This window comes from Trachurus japonicus, chromosome 18 (assembly GCF_045865225.1).
Source record: "Trachurus japonicus isolate A0001 chromosome 18, Traja_1.0".
In the NCBI taxonomy this organism is placed as follows: Eukaryota; Metazoa; Chordata; class Actinopteri; order Carangiformes; family Carangidae; genus Trachurus; species Trachurus japonicus.
This window is the reverse complement of record NC_140924.1, coordinates 18,621,491-18,640,467: the sequence shown is the minus strand read 5'-3', so window position 1 is coordinate 18,640,467 and position 18,977 is coordinate 18,621,491. Positions and strand designations below refer to the sequence as shown.

Sequence of the window (18,977 nt, the reverse complement as noted above, 5' to 3'; positions counted from 1 at the left end):
GCTGGTGTTGCATTCTTTCCGCGACATTGCGGAGCCGTGGAGGTTTGGCCGTCCAGCATTGTTTGTCTCCCCCTCTGCCTTTTCCAGAGTCCACAGAGACCTGGGGGGTCGTCCATCGTCCAGAGCTCAGTGGCACTGGCTTTTATTAATAAACACACAGCAGCGCTCACGTCGTGGAGAGATGATTGATGCGTGAAGCAAAAAAAAAAAAGAGAAGAAATAGAAAAGGAAAAGAAAAGCTGGCGCGTGTGGATGAGCACCTGACTACACAACAGAGGAGCTGCTGTTCTCTGCAGCATCCAGAAGCTCAGGGGACTTTATTTTATTTTCTACTTTTTGAAGCAACTTTTCTGAAAATGAGATGGATGAGTGTGTGTGTGTTTTTTTCTTCTTCTTCTTCTTTTTTACCAAATCATCACTTTTTGTTATGATAAATAATTTTATATTGATGATATGGAGGAAGATGTTTACAAATTATTTACATAACCAAAACTTTTTTCATTTTGTTTTGTTATCTTTTTTTACCAATTTTAATATCATGGAAAAACAAATGATGTCCCAAAAGAATTTTAAACTAATTATTATTCTTTTTAAAATTATGATTTAAAACACCACAGACAATTTAAAAACATATACTATATACTATACTTTCACTTTCTTGAATATAAATCAAGTTCAAATAAAATGCAGCATATAAACATATCTGAGCCGGCACCTGCACGTGATCGCCAAAAATTTGTGATGTCAAAATGGGGTCACGAGTCAAGAAAAGGTTGAGAACCACTGCTGTAAAACATGCAGGTTCAAATCAGTTTCCACTAAACTTATTAAAACATGGTTTCTGTCTTTCTCTGCAGGCCGACTTGTCCAAATTCACACTTTGGTCAGTTGAATCACAGAGAAAAAAACTCCCATTAAGAAGTAGAAAAGATGTTGTTATATCCTATTAAATTTAAAGCAGAAGTAAGCGATATTTTTGTGTTAATATAAGTCTTAAATAGTTATATCTTCCGACGGCAATCACTTACATAGAGTGTTGGGTCTGAAACACGGGTCTCTCAGTCACTCTGCTCTGAGCCGAGGAGAAAACTGTTCTTGTATCCTACAAGTTTTATCCAATGAGGAGAGAGAACGGCATGATGGGCTGTGTGTGCAGCCAAGGGATGCACGTGAATGTGGTGACGTAGGGACGAGGACCAATAGATCCATGACGAGGGCGAGGGCTGCTAACTCCATCGGCTGACAAGAAGTTATGGTGCGTTCAAGGCAACTCGTAACTCGTGTTTTTCCGACCTGTGAAGTCGTACCAGTTCGATCTGGTACGAGTTCACGGGTCGGAAGTTACGAGTGGCCGTTATAGTGACTTTCACAGGTAAAACAGGTGCAACAGGTCGGAAAAACACGAGTTACGGGTTGCCTGGAACGCTACAAAGTCGTAAGTCGTGACTTGAAGCCGTAACTTACGGTTTCAAAAGCCTGCCTGGAACGCAGCATTAGCCCAAACGACCGGATCGCTTACTTCTGCTTTAATCAACACAATAAATGCTGTTTTCTTCAAACACATCATCGTTCATCTGATCGTCTTGCCTGAAAACCACCAATGCCTAAAAACTGCAAGAGCAGATCATTGTCGGATAAACTTTTGAATACTTTGTGTACGCAAAGAGACTAAATCTGAACTTATTCTGTACCATGATGCATCACTCCTGTTTCCCAAAGCTGTGTCATGTTAAAGTGGATGTGTGTTTGTGTAGTTTTCTACAATAAGAATTAAAGAATCTGTTTATTTTCAAGTTTGTTATGTCTTGTTATGTGCCTCATTTACGATGTAAAACCAGCCAGCGGTGGAGGCTGCTGTATGTTTCTGACATGTATCTACCAACTTTCTTCTTTCTTGTTCTTACATCACGCGCTCTGGCTCGTCTTTCTGCGTCTGGCAGGAAATGCTTAGTCACTCGCTCGGTGACTCACCGACCCTCTGAGGGGGTTCAGCTTTGTTTCGCTGACCACAGATGGTCAGCGACGCTCAATTAAGAAACATGTTGCGCGCCATAAAGGCTGCATGGCGCTAAACGCTTACATGGCAGCACTTTTGTTGGGCTAAAATGATGAAAAATACACACAGAGAAAACACACTTGAGTAAAAAAAAAACCCCACAGATGGACAGTTTGTTTAGTTGTATCAACAGTCTTTATTTGGCCGAACATTTCATTCATTCATTTAATAATTAATATACATGATATTTACATGAGCAAACAAAAGACGTCTTTGTCCTTGTTTAGCCGTCTTGCAGTAAAGGTTGGCAGTGCATTCTTGGCCTTTTTAAACAGTGTCATTGGGTTTCTTTACTCCGTCCTCGCTCACACACGCGCGCACGCACATCGTCAGTCGTGTCGGAGCCGCACGATCACGCGTTTCCTCTCGCAAACGTTCGATCCAGTTCGTCCTCGTCTCCAGTCTTTGCTCATCTGCGCCAGTACTGAAGAGAGAGAGAGAACAAAGTTAAACAGCTGCTGGGGTTCAAATGAGAATTCAACATTTTCACTTTTTTTTCCTAAACCAATGTATCATTACAGTATTATATTATAAATATATGATAATTAAAAATTAACAGGAAGCTGGAAAAAGCTGAACTCTTGATTCAACAGAGAATCAGCGTTTTAACATGATGAGACTTCACATGCAGGAGCTGTTGCAGCAGGTTTTAACTTGTTAAACAGGTTTAAATTGTGGATTATTTACACAGGTTTCAGTTCAGTTTATGACAGAGTGAAAATCTGTTTTATCTTGTGTGAGAAAACTCTGAAGGAATCAATTTAAAAAGGTATACATACTGTAAAACAGGAATTTATGGGACACTTTGGAGAATAAGCAGCAGTGATTTTAGTTCAAACTAAACTGTCCTGTAACATTTCTGCTGACGAATCCCCTCAACATCAGGAACTGTTTCATCGATCTGAGGATCTCTTTTATTGAAGTAAGTTGTACGTTTTTTATCCCTCACCTGGGCAAACTTGTGTATCTGCTCGACCACAGCAGCAAACAAAGCTCCCACGCTCTCATCGATCAGACTCTGCATGTAATGAACGGCCTCCTCATCCGACAGGTCCAGTCGAAACTTATCCTGCACCTGGAGGCAAAAAAATAAACAGCAACAACATGAAACTCATGACTTCACCGGGCGACATTGCTCTTAGTTTGTAAATCTGGATATTTGATGGTGGAGGGAACAAACAGGTTTTATCTGTGTAACTAGTTCAAGTTGCTCTAAATATGTCTGGATCCAACAAATAGAAAAAAGTTGAACGTTTTTTAATCTATGTGAGATTCAATCAGCATGTTCTCCTCATCACTTGAAAGTAACACCAAACACCAAACCGACCTTCTTAACGGTCTTGTCCGGCTCCAGAGCGATGTCAGGGATGTTGGCGTCCACCATGAGAGAGAACAGATTCAGGATCAGGTTGGAGTATCTGAAGAAACAATGGGAGGAAGCATGTTTTACTTTTTTTTTTTTTACATCTTTTATTTAAATCCAATCCAATCCACTTTATTTCTATAGCACATTTGAAAAAGAACAAAGTTACCAAGTGCTGCACAACAGATACAAAACAGTAAAATAAAGAAAGTTAAAGTTAAAATGCAGTAAATTAAAACCATATAAAAGCACTAAGAAAAACACAAGATCAGATAAAACACTAAGAAATACAAGAATACATGAAAGACAGAGACCACATAACTCTCATGCTGTAATAAAAGCCAAGGAGTAAAAATTAGTTGAGTTATTGTATGAGGCCTTAATCCTAAACCTAATGTATAAACCAAAGTAGTGGTCCCGTATTTTCAGCTGCATTACATGTTTACTTCATGTCAAACTTGTTTAAAGTCTTAAAGGGATAGTTCAACATTTTGGCAAACTGGCTCATTGCCATAATCCTTATAGTCTTAGGAGTAGGTTCGTTACCTTTAATGAGCTCTATGCACAGCTCCACTACTTCCTGAACTTAATGCTGCTCCTTTGTTTCCTGTCCCCAAGACAAATTTCCCTTCTGGGACAAATAACATTTATTTGATTTGATTTGGTTTTACATTATTGGACAAACTGATTAAACATGCAAAACTGCTGATGCACGTTCCTGTCGGGGGCAGTTTTTCAGCAAGCAGTCTCTGTATTTACCTCTAAAACAACTCTGTCTCATGTTTAGTTATTATCTCATAGTGTGGTGAATGTGCAGGTCACAACTTGTCCACAAGTTGTCTTTTGGAGTTGTTGGATTGTGTATTTGATGAGTTTGATGAGGGAAACCAAGAAACCCCATTAGCCCCCGTAGCGTAGCTCTGAGCAGCTCACGGCTCTGCTCCGCCGTTCTAAAAATAGCTTGCACCGACAATAAAGGTAACGAACCTACTGCTATGACTATAGGGATTATGGCAATGGGCCAATTTGCCAAAATGTTGAACTATCCCTTTAAAGGACAGGAGTTGTGTGTGTGTGTGTGTGTGATCTCCACCTCCGGAGGTGCAGGAAGGCGGTGTAGCACTGCTTCCTGAACTCCTGGTACTGCTCGCTCTGCATGCCTCCCATCCCCTCCACCATCTCTTTGCTCAGCTTCATGGGCGGAGGCAGCGGTTTGGGGTCTCGGCCCAGGATGTAGCCGAAGTCGATGTGGAAGAGCTTCCCTGTTAGGAACGGGGCAGGAAGAGGAGAGGGAATCATCTTTGTGTCCAGAGGAGATTGTTTGTTAACTTGTTTATCACTGAAATGAGGCGTTTTCCTCACCGGTCTTGGTCAGCAGCAGGTTGTCCAGATGTCTGTCTCCGACTCCCAGGATGTACGTGATGACGCAGTAACCAGCTGGAGGGAGGCACAGTGAGACGTCAGATCGGTTGATGTGCAGGAAACGGTAACACTTCATAATAAGTACACACTATTAAGCATTAGTTAAGCATGAATAAATACTGAATTCATTTATAACGCATGGATACTCATTAGTATGTAGTTTATAAACACATTTAGTGCTTAACAGTGATGAGTAAAACATTTTTACTGTATCTATAAACTACATACTAATGAGTATTCATGTGTTATTAATGATGAATTCAGTATTTATTAATACTTAAAGCAGAAGTAAGCGGAATATTTGTGTTAATATAAGTCTTAAATAGTTATATCTTCCGACAGCAATCACTTATATAGAGTGTTTGGTCTAAAACACAGGTCTGTCAGTCACTCTGCTCTGCTGTAAGCCCAGGAGAAAACTTTCCTTGTATCCTACAACTTTTATCCAATGAGGAGAGAGAGCGGCATAAAGGGGCAGTCCTCTCTGTGTGTACAGCCAAGAGATGTGCGTGAATGTGGTGACGTAGGGACGAGGGCGGGGACTGCTAACTCCATCGGCTGACAAGAAGTTAGACAAAACGACCGGATCACTTACTTCTGCTTTAACTAATGCTTAATAGTGTGTACTTATTATAAAGTGTTACCAAGGAAACTGACGGAGCACAGATCTGCTTCAGTTGACAGACTCACCGCAGCTCTTGACGTAGGTGTCCATCACCTCAGAGCTGATGCCGTACGGTCCCTTCTCGCTGGGCGCGTGTTTCCTGAAGAAGCTCTGTGTGTGTGTGTGTGTGTGTGTGTGTGTGTGAGAGAGAGGACAGAGTGTGAGGAACCTGCAGTGTAGACAGAGTACAAAGAAGACGCAGTGTCCTGGATCTGTGCTCACCTGGATGTTTCCCTCAGTGGCCAAGACTTCAGCGACAGGAACAGACTGGACAAACTGCATAAAACCTGAAACAACGACATTTTACTGATTCTTTATTCATGCACTTCTTTGAATGTGTTATGTTCATTATTCTGTCAGTAAGTTACACTTAAGTTTAGTTTAGTTTATTTATTTATTTCATTCATTTATCGAGCATAAAAAACAAAAAATAAAATAAAACAATGACAATACTGTAACTCTTGAATGAAAGGGGGCAGAAAGAAGCGAACTTATATTGTCTACCCCTTGTTACAAAGAATTAATTCACAAATTAGATAGTACCTACATCCAAGCAAAGAAGAAATGGAAGTAGAAGAAGAAAAACACTCTGATTTTGTATCAGTAAAATGTGTCTTTCTGTATTTATTCTGTTTCTATTTTCTACTAAACAGCGCTCAGTGAACTCACCGTGCTTGGTGCTGGTGGCCAAAACTTTATAGGGAGTCAACTTCAGGTCCAGATTCTCTTTCCTCAGAAGCTGAAGAAAAAAAAATATGAAGGAAAAATATTTATTTTTATTCAAAGTGAATATTTTTACAGCATTTTAAAAAGAGCAGCAGCTGTTTTCTGTCACACGTGTGAAAGTTAATCTTCTGGACATTCAGTATTGTTAAAAACCTGGTTCAAAGATCAGAGCAGCTGCCTGATCCAAAACTTTCACCGGTTTTCTTCTTTAATAAAAGAAAAGAAACCGACTGTTCACCAGGATGGAAGTCCTTGGATGGAAGTTCACCTTGTCCATGAGCGAGATGATCTGCAGGATGAGCTGGTCCTGTCTCAGGTCGTCTCCATGTTTGAAGATGACTGGGTACATGGCTCCATCCTCGGCCTTGAAGATCAGCTTGGCGGGCATCAGAGCGCTCTGACACACACACACACACAACATTTTCATGAGCGCATCGTGGATGTAGCCGGAGCTCTTTTACTTTTTATCAACCAATAACACGACATCAGAGGTTAGTAGGTGTAGCCGAACCACGAATCTGAATCTATATTCAAACACTGCTCAGGTATATTAAGTCAGTGGTTCTCAACGTGGGGTCCGGGGACCCTTAAGAGGTCCTTGAGAGGGTTCAAGGGGGTCCCCAACTTTTTCTTGAAATTTTTACCACTTTTTACTAGAATTTCTAAAGTTTTTTGAGAAATTTTACTACTTTTTTATTATTATTTATTTTCTACTTCTTTTTTTTTAAAGAAATTTTTACCACGTTTTCTAGATTAAAAAAAAAACTTTATTGAGAAATTTTACCACTTTTTTCTAGAATTGTTTTTGAGAAATTTTACCACTATTTTCTAGAAAATCTGTAACTTTTTTTCTTTTCTTTTTTTAGAAGTCTTACCACTTTTTTGCAAGAATTTTCTAAAAACTATATTTTTTGGGAGAATTTTTACCACTTGTTCTAGAAATGTTTGAATGTTTTTGGAATAATTGTACAATTTTCCCCCCAGAAATGTCTCTATAATATTTCCAAAAATTTACGCCATTGGCCGTAATTTGAACGTACATTGACTAAAAAAGTAACGCTCTTCACTCAAATATTTGTGTGTTTCTGACGTTTGCTTAAAAATTTTGTCCAATGGGGGTCCGTGGTCTAATTGGTGTCATTTAGGGGTCCTTGGTGTAAAAGAAAGTTTGAGAACCACTGTATTAAGTGATTGATGAGGATGATGTCTCCTATACCTTAAAGAGCGTCGCCGTCTCCGGGACGATGCCTCTGATCTTGATCTGCGGCTCCAGAGGAAGAGGGATGGGCTCGATCTCCGACAGATTCACCTTCTCGTTGTCGGCCAGCAGCGCCTGCAGCCGCTCCGTCTACACACACAGGGAGAGAGAGAAGTCGATGTTACAACATGGAAACAAAACGTGCAGCTGTGTTTCTCTCTGCGTGTGCTGTGCTGTCACCTTCTTCTTGCGATTCCCGCTCTCCCTCTGCACGGCCTTCATCAGCTGCACCAGTCTGTCTACGAATGTTTGCTGGGCGGCCAACAGCGAGCGCATCACCCTCACACTCTTATCGCCCTGAAGGGGAGAAAAACTTGTGAATATCAGAGCGGAGATGAAGGTGATGAAGTCCTGTGATGTGAGGAGATGCCGACCTTGAGTAAAGCCTGACTGAACCTCCTCATCACGTTCAGGTACATCTCGTGGGTCTTGGGATCTCTCTGCTGAGTGTCCTGATCCTCACACTCCACGATCACGTACCTTAGAGACGCACAAACACAAACTTGTTAAAGGGATAGTTCAACATTTTGGCAAATTCTCCTATTGCCATAATCCCTCTAGTCATAGCAGTAGGTGCATGTTGTTTAGAGATCAGCGGGGCAGAGACGTGAGCTGCTCAGTGAACACAATGGAGGTGAATGGTACACGACCCCTGTCCCTCAACAAACTGTTACATGATTATCTCATAGCGTGGTGAATGTGCAGGTCACAACTTGTCCACCAGAGCGTTTTGGAGTTGTTGGATTGTGTATTTGATGAGTTTGATGAGGGACAGGGGACCTGTACCGTTCACCTCCATTGTGTTCACTGAGCAGCTCACGTCTCTGCCCCGCTGATCTCAAAACAACATGCACCGATAATTAAAAGTAATGAACCTACTGCTATGACTATAGGGATTATGGCGATAGGAGAATTTGCCAAAATGTTGAACTGTCCCTTTAAAAAAATGAACCTGGTTTTGTTCTTCAATCAGAAAAGAAAGCCACACTGATCTTAACTCACCAGTACAAGTAGTTGGCGAGCGTTGAGTTCTTGCAGGCACGGGAGATGAGGAACGTACACAGGTCCTGCTGCAGAGACACAGACATTAATAACACTCCAGATTTTGCTTCACAAGGGGATTTATAGATTATTTTTGCCTTCACCTGAGGGACACTTCCGCTATTTTTATATTCAGCTATGTTCTTACCTCCAGATTCTCGCTGTCAGCCCCGTCCTTGCCCTTCTGCGGCACAGTGGTCGGCCCAGATGTGCCAGACAGAATCTGGGAGCTACAAAAAAGAAAAGCAAAAGGAGCCAGAATTAATTAACAATAACCCGTCAGAGAACAAGATGTCTTAAAACATAAGTGAGCTTTTCCTCAAAAGACAGTTTCAGCCAGGGAAGGTCATTCCTGTTTTTATTTTTAGGTCATCACGGTTGCACATTTCCAGCTCTGTGCTTCCAGCTGACGGCCTGACACTGCAGCCAGAGCTGTGGACCTGCCAGTAACATCACAGCACCCAATGAGTTCATAACGCTTCCTGAAAGAACAATAATCAAATTCTGCAAAGCAGCGAAAACTCTCCCGACCGGTGAGAAACTCTGACATAAATTTAGATCCAGGGAGGAGGGGGTAGAACAAAAGTTTCAGGCCCCTCGGTGTCATTTTTAGCATCTGAACCACAGGAGAGCCTCCACATGTGCTTTCCTTCTGTCAAAAGCTGCTTGTAGTGACGACTTATTAATGATCCGCAGCCGGAGTAGCTCTGTACTGACCTGTCCAGTGCGGAGTCATCTGAAAGTCCCTGGCTGTCTCTCTTGCTGCCCGGCTCCAGGCCTCCCTGGATATCGCTGAAGTTCTCATATTTGAGCGCCTGGACCAGCTGCAGCAGATACATGAGCAGGTCCTGGAGAGGAGGCACAGGGGTCAGAATAGAGAACAGAGTTTTTATCCATATTAGTTAATACCAAGTTGCTTGAATACTTTTTCCGTGTATGATTTACATTTATAGATAGATAGATAGATAGATAGATAGATAGATAGATAGATAGATAGATAGATAGATAGATAGATAGATAGATAGATAGATAGATAGATAGATAGATAGATAGATAGATAGATAGATAGATAGATAGATAGATAGATAGATAAGCAAGACTTACATAAGACAAAACAAGTCAACAATGATCACATAGTAAAAATACATAGATACAGTCTGTTCCTGCAAGTAGAGGAAACAAATATTTTTTATGGTTTAAGTTCATGTTAATGTCCCCCCACCCTACCTACTTTTAAATTGCGTCTTAAAACTTATTTTTATTCCTTGGCTTTTAACTCATCATGAGAGTTGTGTGACCTCTGATATTGGCTCTTCCTTATTTGTTATTTTTCAATTCTTACTACATGTTTTCTTAACCATTTTGTGCTTTGTTTCCTGTATGTTAGTAACTGTGCAGCACTTTGGTAAACTTTTATGTTTTAAAAATATGCTATATAAATAAAGTAGATTAGATAGTTTTAAGACTTAAAGCAGATATCAGTGGCACGGCCGTTTCGGCTAATGCTGTGTTCAAGGCAGGCTTTTGAAACCGTAAGTTACAGCTTCAAGTCACAACTACGACTTGGTAGCGTTCCAGGTAACCCGTAGCTCGTGTTTTTACCGTCCTGTTGTCTGTGAAAGTTCCCTATAACGGCCACTCGTAACTTCCGACCCGTGAACTCGTACCAGATCCAACTGGTATGACTTCACAGGAAGGAAAAACACAAAGTACGAGTTTCCTTGAACGCACCATGAGTTAGCAGCCCCCGCCCTTGTCAGGCATCAATTGGTCCTCGTGCTACGTCACCACATTCACGCGCATCCCTTGGCTGCACACACAGCCCTTCATGCCGTTCTCTCTCCTCATTGGATAACACTTGTATCCCACAAGGAAAATTTTCTCCTCGGGTTACAGCAGAGCAGAGTGACGGAGAGACTCGTGTTTAGGCTGAAATACTTCATGTAAGTGATTGCTGACGGAAAATAGGACTATTTAGGACTTATATTAACAAAAACATTCCACTGATATCTGCTTTAAAGGAATACTTCACCCAAAATCGATAATTCACCAATTTTCTACTCACCGTCATGCCAAGAAAGGGTTTGGAGAACTTTCTGAGTTATCAAAATGCTTTTGGAGTTCCAAAGTTCCAATTCCATGACGGTGAGTAGAAAATTGGTGAATTATCGATTTTGGGTGAAGTATCCCTTTAATTCACTCAAAAACACACTTATTTAAGAGAGTGAAAACATTTCTGAAACTTTTATCCACACAGACTGACCCATCGACTCCCACCCACTCTCGTACGCTCCTCCTGACCCCCCCACCCCCCACGGACAGCGGCCAGTGGCGCCTACCTCGTCGTCCGCCTGCTGCAGCCGAGCCACGGCGTAGCGTCTGACCGTCGGGTTGCTGAACTGGGACGACAGCAGCTCCAGGGAGTCCTCCACATCCATGGGCCTCCACTTCCCCAGCAGCTCCAGGGCCTGCTTGGCCTCCTGGGGCAGATCCCAGTTCACACACTTGAGGAACTTTGTTAACGCCTGCAGCAAAAGAAGAGGAGGAGGAGGAGGAGGAGGAGGAAGAAGCATTCAGTGTGTGAGAGACGGTTCACAGGAACAGGCTTTAGGACATGGTGACAATACGAGAAGTTTGGAGAGAAAACTGTTCAGTTTCATTTGACAAGAGGTGAAATAAGTAACTCTCCCACCTTCTCCTGCGTGGTGAGGTAGTATCTGAACTTCCACACCAGGTCCTGTTCTTCAGAGCTCAGCTGTTTGGTTGGAGGGTAGCTCACGATGATCTGTTGGTGCAGGTGGACACACACACACACACACACACACACACACACACACACACACACACACACACACACACACACACACACACACACACACACACACACACACACACACACACACACACACACACACACACACACACACACACACACACATCAGTTTCAGTGATTAACACCAGGAAATGTGTTTTCATTCCAACATGTAGCAGTATTTTCAATTGCTGATATTATGGAAAATGAAAATGCTTCATTATCCTTCTTTTGAGGTTTTTATTATAAAAAATGAAGGAGGTACAGGACAAGACTAGGGAATGTATTTCCTGAAGGAAATACCGGTGAATGCTTAAAGCTGGAAGCTGAATGAGCCGAATAAATAGTTGAAACAATGCTGAATTAAGTGAAGAAATTGCTGAAGCAATCTTGAAAAGATGAAACAATATCTGAAGAGTAAAACTAAAACATGTAAGAAGGAGGCTCTATGAAATGGTTGGAAATTACTTGAATTGGTGAAGATTAGTATGAAGACATTGCAAAGCTGAAGTCTACTCAAATATGTTTAAAAATGACAGCTTGAAAACATTGTTGAACCATTACTAATACAATAATAACAAGCAAGTACTTAAATTTTAAGTAAGTTTAATTGGATTTGATTACATGTACATCCTAATTAGAAAGAGAACAGAGCTGCTTACATTGAGCTGGTCTCGTGTTGCAGCGTTGGGCTTCAGGTCGTGATCCGACGGCCCACTGCGGAGGCTACGAGCCAGTTTGTGATGTTTGCTCTCCACCAGGTTCTCCTGTGAGGAAAAATGAAGAGAACATAATGTATATAAGCTCGTTTTCACTATAATAACATGCGTAAGTGTTGCAATAACAGAATGCATGACTACTTTGGTCTTGGGTTTCAAATACTTTCTCTAATCATTGAGCTCTGGGACCAAAAGCTGTGATACAAACATCCGCAATCAACAGGACTGTGATCATCTTCCTCATGAATCTCTACACATCTTATTCTATTTTTTATTTTTAACATCTCAGTTATCAAAAGAAGTGTTTGTCCTCTCACCATCCCCATCTGTGGGTCAGGAACTTTGACGATGTCGCAGCTGGTGAGAACAGGCGATGAGTCGTCTCCATCCTGAACAGAGGCCGAGCACAGCACATGGATCAGCTGATAACACCTCCAGAGGTTTAAATACAGACACATCTGGTTATATATACACATTAGAAATACATGTAAATACCTTCTCGTAGTAGACAATGCTGTATTCTTTGTCATTCGTCTTGACACGGGGGAACTCCACCATGAGGTACATGAAGTTAGAGCTGCGTTTCTCACTCTGCAGAAAAACACAAACACAAACGGAGAGGATGTTTACACTGAAGACCACGTGCACTTGCTGTGATTGATCGATCAGACAGACTCTGTTAAAGAGGAATTAAGCAGGATTTCTCCCGTGGCTATGCTACATTTTTACCTTAATTACAAAGCTCTGGACTAATTGTGATAGTTGTGATCGCTCCACGGATTGTAAACAAATGCACATGGACGAGAAGAGTGTTAGCAAAACAGCAGAAAAGCAACCAGACTTGCATAGTTTCTCTTTAAAACCCTCTCACGCAATTAAATATTCATTGAGGCTTCAAAAACCTGTCTTTATTATGCAATGGAAACCTGTCATGGCCTTTGTTAATACAATGAGACTGTAGCCTCGGACTCTTGGCACGTTCACACAATCACACCATGTCTTTCGAGGGTATGGATTTTTTATTTATTTATTTCTTTTCTTTTCCTTACCCTCTCTTTAAATTTATGTAATACAGTTGTTACTATTTACTTATTATTTTATCTTATCATATATTTATATATTTTTTAAACTTTTTAGTTATGTATTTATACTGTTTTCTTACAGGATTCTTGAATATAAGAAAGGGAAAATGTAAATGAAAGGAAATGTATGTCATCTTGAGAAAAAATGAATAAAAATTAAGTGGAAAAAAAAAAAACCCAAACAAACCCTCTCACCTCATTGATCATCTCGATCTCTCTGAAGGTCAGCCGGTCCAGCCAGTCCACCTTCACCATGTGGCCCTGTCGATGGGCCTTCGTCAGCTGCACGGACACAAGAGAGGGACAAAGGTGGAACGAGGTTTACTAGAATATAAAAAAATAAAAATTAAGATACAGAGTCTGAGGTTGTGGTCACAGTATGACGGCTGGTGTGCAAATAGCTCGACCAATCATGCACAAACTCGGTGCCAGCAGCCAATCCAGCGTCTCCGGTCGCGCGCTCAGCAGCCAATCCACTCATCAGTCGGTGTGTCGGGTGTCGGGAATGTAAGCACACACTTGGCCATGAACAGGAAGCTCCGCAACTCAGCTGGTTAGAATTAGTTCTCACTCTTTAAAACAACACACGAGCTGGTAGCAGCCGAGAAACAAAAACTCACATGTATCGAGTCGACTGCACTCGGGTTTTAATAAAACATGGAGGAATCAATGAGTTTGATTTAAGAATGAAATGAAGAACAAAAAGAGCCAATCGAATCCGATGATGTTAAGATGAAATATATTCCCTCCTCTTAATACTCCAAAAAGCTGCAACAAGTTTACAAATATGACTTTCTCATGTCCACATACACATTAAAATCCATGCACACACACTTACACAAAATACACTGTAGTATGGCAACAGCAGAAAAACGTAAAAACCGATGTGTGTGATGCTTTCAAGAACACAGACATACTCCTTGACCAACCAAATGCTCACACACAAAGCCTGGGTCAAAATGTATCTGTGTGGGGATTTCACTACACACAGAACAAACCAGTGTTCAGGGGTTTAATACGGAGGATTTATACGTTTATTCAACACAGTCTGAACTGTCCTAATGTGGTGGTGATGATCCTCGTGTACGTGGAGCGGGATCCAAGTGAGAAGAAGATGCTGAGGTTTCTCCGCAGATACATTTTGTCCGAGGCCTTTCCTCACACGCATACAGGACACGACACACACACACACACACACACACTCTGCATTGCCAACACTAACTCCTCCTCCACTTGTACTCACATCACTGAGTACCTCCAGGTCAGGGCCCTGGAACAGACGATGGTTTAGACATCCGAGGGTTTCTCTCTTTATCCAACGCAACAAAATGTTTCCTTTCTCAAACCCTCCATCCCTGCCTCCTCATCCTCGCTCTCATCCTTTTAAGTCCTACTCTCTCCTTAACCCTCAACCCTGTACAAACACACACAGATTGTACCTTGGCGAGCCTGCCCATCTGGTCCTCTGTCAGGCTGCTGCTGGTGCGTCCCGGCGTGGTGGTGGGCTCGCCTCCGTCCCCCTCCACGCCCGGCCAAACCTTCAGGTCATGCATCCCTTGTCGGAACATGCTAGAAGAGGACGGGAGGATGTGTTTCAGAGTTAAGAGTCAGTACGTTTACATGCACAGCTATGCTCAAAATTCGATTTTGGCGTCTAATCGGACTTCTGTCCTTGTCCCAGTTTTCATGCAACTGAGAAAATCGAATAACTGACAGGAACGTGTCCTCCTCCTCAACACCAGGCGGCGATTACGCATCGTTTCAGCGGGTTAATTAATACGGCCCCTTTTCTGGTTGACCTGTTAGCCAGGCAGCAGACCGGCATTTTCGAACAACAGCAAGATGGTTAATCGTTACAACGTTGTTCACCTCGAACGTAATGTGCGCGTTACTTATTGTGCAGATAAGGTGCACGCTATCCTTCGTGGTCATGGTGATTTCGAGAGGCAGATAAGAACGCTGTAACGCTCCAACAATATAGCTTCTGCAACCGGCTTTCTTGGATGTTTTTGTTCCGGGGTCTTATGCCAGCATGGGGGGTGTGTGCGTTGTCCAGTTAAACTCTGATTAAGGCATACACATGAGCCGGAGAAAGTCGAATTCCAATTGCATTATCTGAGTTGGAGAAGTCCGATATTAGTCGGACTAACGCGTTTACATGCACTCAGTTGTCCAGTTATAGTTGTATTAAGGCAATAATTCGGTTGTCTCAAGTGTCATGTAAACGTACTGAGTGTTGCAGCTGTGATCTTTCAAACCCTTGGAGCAAAAAGGAGCTGAAGACTCACCCGTATTTGCCAAACAGAGTGACAGTGGTGCCGCCCACGGGGACAGCTCTGCCGGGCCCGTAGATATCCCACACCGTGAGGGCCACCTGGGCACTTTGAGGGAGGTCTGGGTACTTGACAGGCAGCCGCAGCCACTCGTTCCAACTGCACCGGACGGCAGGAGAGGGAACAGAGAGGAGAAAAGATGGACAGGGTGTGAGAGGACAAAAATATAAGATTTTTTCTAGAGCTTAAGGAAAATTGATTTGCCTATATTGGAGGGAAATTGGAAAAAAACAGTCTTAGTTTCCTCTAGAAGAGGAAGAAAACTTGAAAAAATTATGATACAGAAATGTGTTTATGTAATAATTGGGGACAAGTTTAAGTTGATGTCATAAAGAGTAAGTGAAAGGAAAAATGGTTAAGAACACAGACTGACATGTCCTTAAGTCAAATTTTAAAAGTCCATGATGCTACAAAGCTCCACTGAAACTTAAAAGCTACACTTGACCAGTTCTTCTAAACCAAGACTAAATGAAATGTGTAGTAAAAGTTGAGAAAATAAGTCTAAACTGGAGACTAAAACTCACTTCCATCGTGTGCTGAACGCTTTATACGAGGTGCGAACAGGCAAGGCGAGAGGTTTTCCTTCAGCAAACACCTGGCAGGTAACGTAGAGGTCTGAGCAGTTCTCTTGGTAAAGGCCGGAGAACCGCAGCATGGGGTCTTCGAGCAGCGCTTTGTAGCTCTTCTGCTCTCGTTTTCCTTCTAAACTGCCTCTGGAGGAGGAGAAGAAAAGAAGAACAAGAAGAGAGTGAGAAGCAAATGTTATCAAGAAAGCATTCTCTTAACATTTTTTAAATTTAAAACAAGATGAGGCATTAAACTGAAAATAGAAATCTTCATTAGTTGAAAAAGTTAATGTAATATTCATGAAAACTTAACAACAGCCTGATTCACATTGTCCCAGTCTGATAATAAGATTAGAGAAAAACTGGGCACAGTTCACAGACGCTTAATTGATTTGATCATTTTCACGCAATAATTAGACTCATGAGACGAACACACATAATGTTAATACAGGGAGAATTGTGTTTTCAAATTGCTCATGCTGTCTGGAGTCATGGGAGAGAAAGTAAACATCCTGATGATGACTGGTTCGGTCAGTTGATTTCTGTTTACCAGACGGTCAATTAACTGGATCCTGTTTGCTTTTGATGAGTAGAGTTGTTTTGCAACTCTGATGAGTAGAGAATAAGATGTACCTAGCTATGAGACAAAAACTACCACACATTTTAGATAGAGCTTCATTAGATTTTCACTGTGAATCATCTCATTGATTATTCTCTTCATTAATCTATTATCAATTGAAAAACATATGTTTAAGAGAAAAGTAGCACAGTCGTATACACTGGTTTGACAAGTGTCTTCAATGATACTATTAGTTTATAACTTTGCTGAGTAACTGACAAATGGTTTTAGTACCAAGGTAGGACCGCACACTGTAAAAAATATCACATTACAATTATATGGGTAGATGTTGTGATTGTGATTTCAATTGAATGGTCAATTTTACTTATTAACTCCAGTAGATTTACAATATAAAATTGATGACATAATATTTTTTGGGGTACCATACACACGTCCCTCTACATCTTGAGAATATCATTTGTTGGTCTGTAGCCTACATCGCTGTAATAACACAACACACAATGCACAACAATGTTGTGACACATTTTTACCTTTATCATAAAAAAACGTCCATATTGCCGTTTTGTTTACATTGTGATCAATCGTGCAGCCCTATTTCTAGGTTAGTATAAACACTCAACACACCACAATGCAATTTCAGTTCATATCTGGTAGACAACCTGCCTGTTATAAAAACCTCTTAGTAGGTTAAAACTCATAATAACAAGCAGATTTCATTGTATTACATTCATTTTCAGGGGACTTAACTTTAAACCAAGTTTCACAGTAATTTGTAACAATGTAGGTTATGGGGACTTTTTGTCCTCATAAAGTAAGTCCAGCCGCGAGTCCCCAATTACACACACACACACACGCACGTACACACACACTCAGCAAACACAGCAAGCATCCTGTCAAGTCACAAGATAGATTAGTTTGTCCGTTTGACAAAACGCGGCGCGTTAAGTTACAAACTCACATCTTAAGTTGAACGTTGATGTCCAGGTCACAGCTGTAAACATAGTTGAACTTGTCAGTGTCCATCTTCCGACGGAAAAAACACTAAATATGAACCAAAAACCCTGAACATGAAAATCCCCGGACGGTTATATGAGACTTTGAGCGGTTTGGGTTTTGCGACAAGGCCTCGGATCAGCTCGAGACACCGCTCGGTACCAGGCTCACGCGCCGCCCACACGGCCACAGACGTCACGACGCCGAGCACGAAGTTGTAAAAGATAACTCAAAACGTCTAAATTCACGGTAAGGACATTATTTTGACGGCTGTCTCGCCGGGCATGATTTGGTGTTTTTGATAGCTACACAACAACACAGCAGCAGCAGCAGCAGCCGAAATCTACATCTAGACCGAAGCAGTCGATCCCAGCTGCAGCCAGACTGACGGCACCCGGCCGGTGATCACTGCATCGGGGATCGATCCACCAGGCCTGGTCGGGGGAAGTGGGAAGTAGCGAAGAGGCGGGGCTTCCAGCATGCTTATTAAAGGTGTATTACTGTATTATTTAAAGTAGGCCTACTTCCGACCATTATTTGTAACAGTTAGCAGCCTTGTGTAATATAAACAATGCATTGTTTTGTATCATTATCAATTCTAAGTGTTTTTCTCTCAATAATAACACAAAAAACAATCAGGTTTGAAATCAACAATGCTGCATTACCCATGAACAAATAAATGAACAAAGCAAATAGATGAATAACCTATGCAAAAGATTCAGATTTAAGAACTTTATTGTCATTGTCAAAAGGACAAAAGGGGCAAAACCTTAAACATACAACCTACATAAAACAAACACTGTTTTTACACCACAAACAGACACAAAGACTGAAAGAATGGACCACAATCCATCTGCAACTGTGGGTCACAGCTGTTTTGCTACTTCTTTCTTTCTTTTACCAAACAAAGCTGTTGAAAATGTTGTTTGGCCTTGATTTTGTTCAACTGAGGAAACAGTCCAAGCCTTAAGGAACAACATTTACTGGAGCGTTCAACAATATGATACAGTCCTCATGAGTGTTTGGTTTTTACAGAGCAGAAGCTGTTTGTAAGGGTTCAGTATGGCATACAGTAAAAAAAAAACTAATTTAAATATTGCTTATAGGCTATTAATACTGAAACGGATAGCAACGTTAGCTTGATATCAGAGCGATGTCACATTTTAAGATAACAGAAAAGACTGTGATTACACCCCTACACAACATATCATTTTATGTTAAATAGATTAAGCATTCACCTTGAAATCTGTGTTGTGCATGATCAACTGATTATTGAAATTAACAGAAATCATAGAAATGTGTTGCCAAACTCTTTTGAGGTACAATTTCTCTATGGAAGATGATTACCACGACAAAGGACAG

General features: G+C 41.5%; 1 protein-coding gene across 1 annotated transcript; it reads right to left on the bottom strand.

Annotated features, from left to right (window-relative positions):
- Positions 1–2,177: 2,177 nt before the first annotated feature.
- Positions 2,178–17,976, bottom strand: pik3c3 (phosphatidylinositol 3-kinase, catalytic subunit type 3). The gene is made up of 25 exons (XM_085760270.1): positions 17,581–17,976; positions 16,001–16,189; positions 15,432–15,575; positions 14,583–14,712; positions 13,339–13,425; positions 12,557–12,652; positions 12,379–12,450; positions 12,005–12,109; positions 11,223–11,315; positions 10,870–11,055; positions 9,248–9,378; positions 8,679–8,760; positions 8,492–8,559; positions 7,864–7,969; positions 7,670–7,786; positions 7,448–7,579; positions 6,500–6,628; positions 6,175–6,244; positions 5,728–5,792; positions 5,532–5,616; positions 4,782–4,856; positions 4,513–4,681; positions 3,384–3,474; positions 3,006–3,131; positions 2,178–2,480 (listed from the first exon to the last, which is right to left on the bottom strand). Exons 1-25 carry the CDS (start codon positions 17,643–17,645, stop codon positions 2,466–2,468), a joined length of 2,628 nt encoding a protein of 875 aa, XP_085616396.1. The 5' UTR covers positions 17,646–17,976; the 3' UTR covers positions 2,178–2,465.
- Positions 17,977–18,977: the final 1,001 nt, after the last annotated feature.

Coding starts and splice junctions, on each gene's coding strand:
- pik3c3 (XM_085760270.1), bottom strand. CDS start 17,645: ATGGACACTGACAAGTTCAACTATGTTTACAGCTGTGACCTGGACATC. Junction 16,190..17,580: donor ATCAACGTTCAACTTAAGAT/GTGAGTTTGTAA, acceptor CTCCTCCTCCAG/AGGCAGTTTAGAAGGAAAAC. Junction 12,451..12,556: donor GCATTGTCTACTACGAGAAG/GTATTTACATGT, acceptor GCCTCTGTTCAG/GATGGAGACGACTCATCGCC.